Source organism: Alosa pseudoharengus, unplaced genomic scaffold (assembly GCF_046254945.1).
Source record: "Alosa pseudoharengus isolate Yale_2024_CS ecotype anadromous, Long Island Sound unplaced genomic scaffold, YU_APseudo_1.1 YU_APseudo_1.1_scf_18, whole genome shotgun sequence".
NCBI classification, from domain to species: Eukaryota; Metazoa; Chordata; class Actinopteri; order Clupeiformes; family Clupeidae; genus Alosa; species Alosa pseudoharengus.
Genome location: NW_027468650.1, coordinates 12992559 through 12995058, shown reverse-complemented (window position 1 = coordinate 12995058; position 2500 = coordinate 12992559). Strand labels below are relative to the sequence as shown.

The 2500-nt window shown below is 46.3% G+C and overlaps 1 protein-coding gene across 1 annotated transcript in view; it reads left to right on the top strand.

Moving 5' to 3' along the window:
• The window catches only part of zeb1b (zinc finger E-box binding homeobox 1b), an 86391-nt gene that overhangs the window by 55176 nt on the left and 28715 nt on the right, over nucleotides 1–2500 (top strand). The window contains exons 6-7 of the mRNA XM_076291438.1: nucleotides 1–223; nucleotides 1539–1713. The exon at nucleotides 1–223 is cut by the window's left edge and continues 1360 nt beyond it. Coding sequence (XP_076147553.1) covers nucleotides 1–223; nucleotides 1539–1713 — 398 coding nt within the window. The remainder of the gene's footprint in view (nucleotides 224–1538; nucleotides 1714–2500) is intronic.

Sequence of the window (2500 nt, the reverse complement as noted above, 5' to 3'; positions counted from 1 at the left end):
CCCCATCGCCGCCGACTGTCCCTCAGTGCCCGCCGCCGCGGCCGGTCCCATCAGCCTGGTGGCCACCCAGTTGCCCATGTCTACCCTGGTAGCCATCTCTGACCAGGGCGGCGCCAAGACCATCCTCATTCCCCAGCTGGCTTACACCTACGCCACGCCCACTGGTGACACGCTGCCTGACCAGGCCAATCACACACAAGTGCTGCATGTCAATGGCATCAAGGTAAGTTAGTGAAGGTCGAGAGTATGTATGTGTGTGTGTGTGTGTGTGTGTGTGTGTGTGTGTGTGTATGTGTATGTGTGTGCATGTGTATGTGTGTGTGTGTGTGTGTGCATGTGTATGTGTGTGTAAGTAAAAGTGTGTGTGTGTGCGTGTCAACAGCATCAAGGTAAGTTAGTTTAGTTTGTGTGTGTGTGTCAACAGCATCAAGGTGAGTTAGTTTGGCTTGTGTGTGTGTGTGTGCGCGTGTGTGTGTTTGTGTGTGTCTCAGTGTCTGTAAGTGAACTTCAGAGCCCTTGTGTTTTTGGGAACATTACTTATAAATGCAGGTCAAAAACCTTTTTCCCACAACAGAAAAACAACATGTCAAGGTTTTTTGTGAGAAAGTGTATGAATAAGTAACTGTGTTTTGACTCTGATATTAAATATAGATACGGTTCTGGCATAGACGCTTGGTGGGACAGGCCCCTAAAAATTGTCTGGTGTATTAGTTGTCAGTCAAGTGTATGGAGGTCAGAAAGAAAATCACTGTTTTAGTCCGGCAAAGCCATCGTTACAAAGAGTGACCTATTTGATGACATATTTTAGCAACCTTGACTGTATTATCAAATGCCAAATGTCAAGGCTTAGTTTTAGTACTGAAGTGCATGGTTTAAAAACCTTGTCAGGTGTGTTTTTTAAAGGACTAAGGTGCTTGTGTGCTGTGTGTGAGTGAACGAGTGTGTGTGTGTGTGTGTGTGTGTGTGTGTGTGTGTGTGTGTGTGTGTGTGTGTGTGTGTGCGTGTGTGTGTGTGTGTATGTGCAAGCTCTGACATTGAGGTACTATGTGTTGAAGGATGTAGCTGTGTGGTGTGTACAGTAGAGTGTATAGGTGTGTGTGCATATGTGTGTGTGTGTTTGTGTGACGGCAGTCTGTAATTGTGGTGCAGGAGGAGAGGATGATGCTGGCGTGGAGAGTGTAAATATGTGTGTGTGTGTGTGTGTATATGTGTGTATGTATCTGTGCAAGCTATGACAGAGGTATGGAGTGTGAAGTGTGTGTGCATATATCTGTTTATGTGTGTGTGTGTGTGTGTGACGACAATCTGTAATTGTGGGGCAAGAAGGGAAGATGGACACCGGCGTGGTGTGTGCGTATTTGTGTGTGTGTGTGTGTGTGCTGTATATGTGCATATGTGTGTGTGTGCTGTGTATGAGCATGCATGTGTGTGTGTGTGTGTGTGTGCTGTGTATGAGCATATGTTTGTGTGTGTGTGTGTGTGTGTGTGTACGTGTACATATATGTGTTTGTGTGTGACGGCAGTCTGTAATTGTGCAGGAGGAGAAGATGGACGTCGGTGTGGATGGTGTGTCGGAGGAGCAGAATGACTCGGACTCCGGTGCGCCCAGGCGAAAGATGCGTCGGACGGAGGGGGGTCAGTACGCCTGTGACCTGTGTGACAAGATCTTCCAGAAGAGTAGCTCCCTACTCCGCCACAAATATGAACACACAGGTAACACACATACATACACACACACACAGGCACATACCATACATACACACTCACACACATAGGCGCAGGCACACACACACACACGCACACATACCGTACACACACATACACACACATATACCGTACACACACACACACACACACACACACACACATATACCGTACACACACACACACACACACGCACACATACCGTACACACACATACACACACATATACCGTACACACACACACACACACACATATACCGTACACACACACACATACCGTACACACACACGCACATATACCGTACACACACACACACACACACACACACATACCGTACACACACACACACCCCATGCAGTGGCTACGCCGTTGCCTCGACCCCGTTGTTAACCTTTTTCAGTTCTGCGTCTCCTGTGTCTGTGTAGCTCCCCACTGAAACGGTAGTCAGAATGGCAAACTTCACAGACTCCCGTGTTAAAATATAAATATCTGTTTAGCCTTTTCTTACTTAGATGTTGTTAAAGTTAGCAAGAAATAGACACAGTATATTCCAATGACCTAGTTATTGTAACCAGAAGATAAGTCTAAGGATATTTGCGAGGTGTCTGCCAGCCATGTTATGTTGTGTTAGCAAGCGAACTTCCCACAACTGCTCACAAAGTATTGTTTGCTGGCGAAGTGCTGATTTCAAAACGTTTTTGACAAATAGACACTGTGCAATCGGATGTCTGAGTTTATTTGCAAAGCTTATGTCAGCGAACTAGCATGTTGCTACAACCTAGAGTAGACTACTGA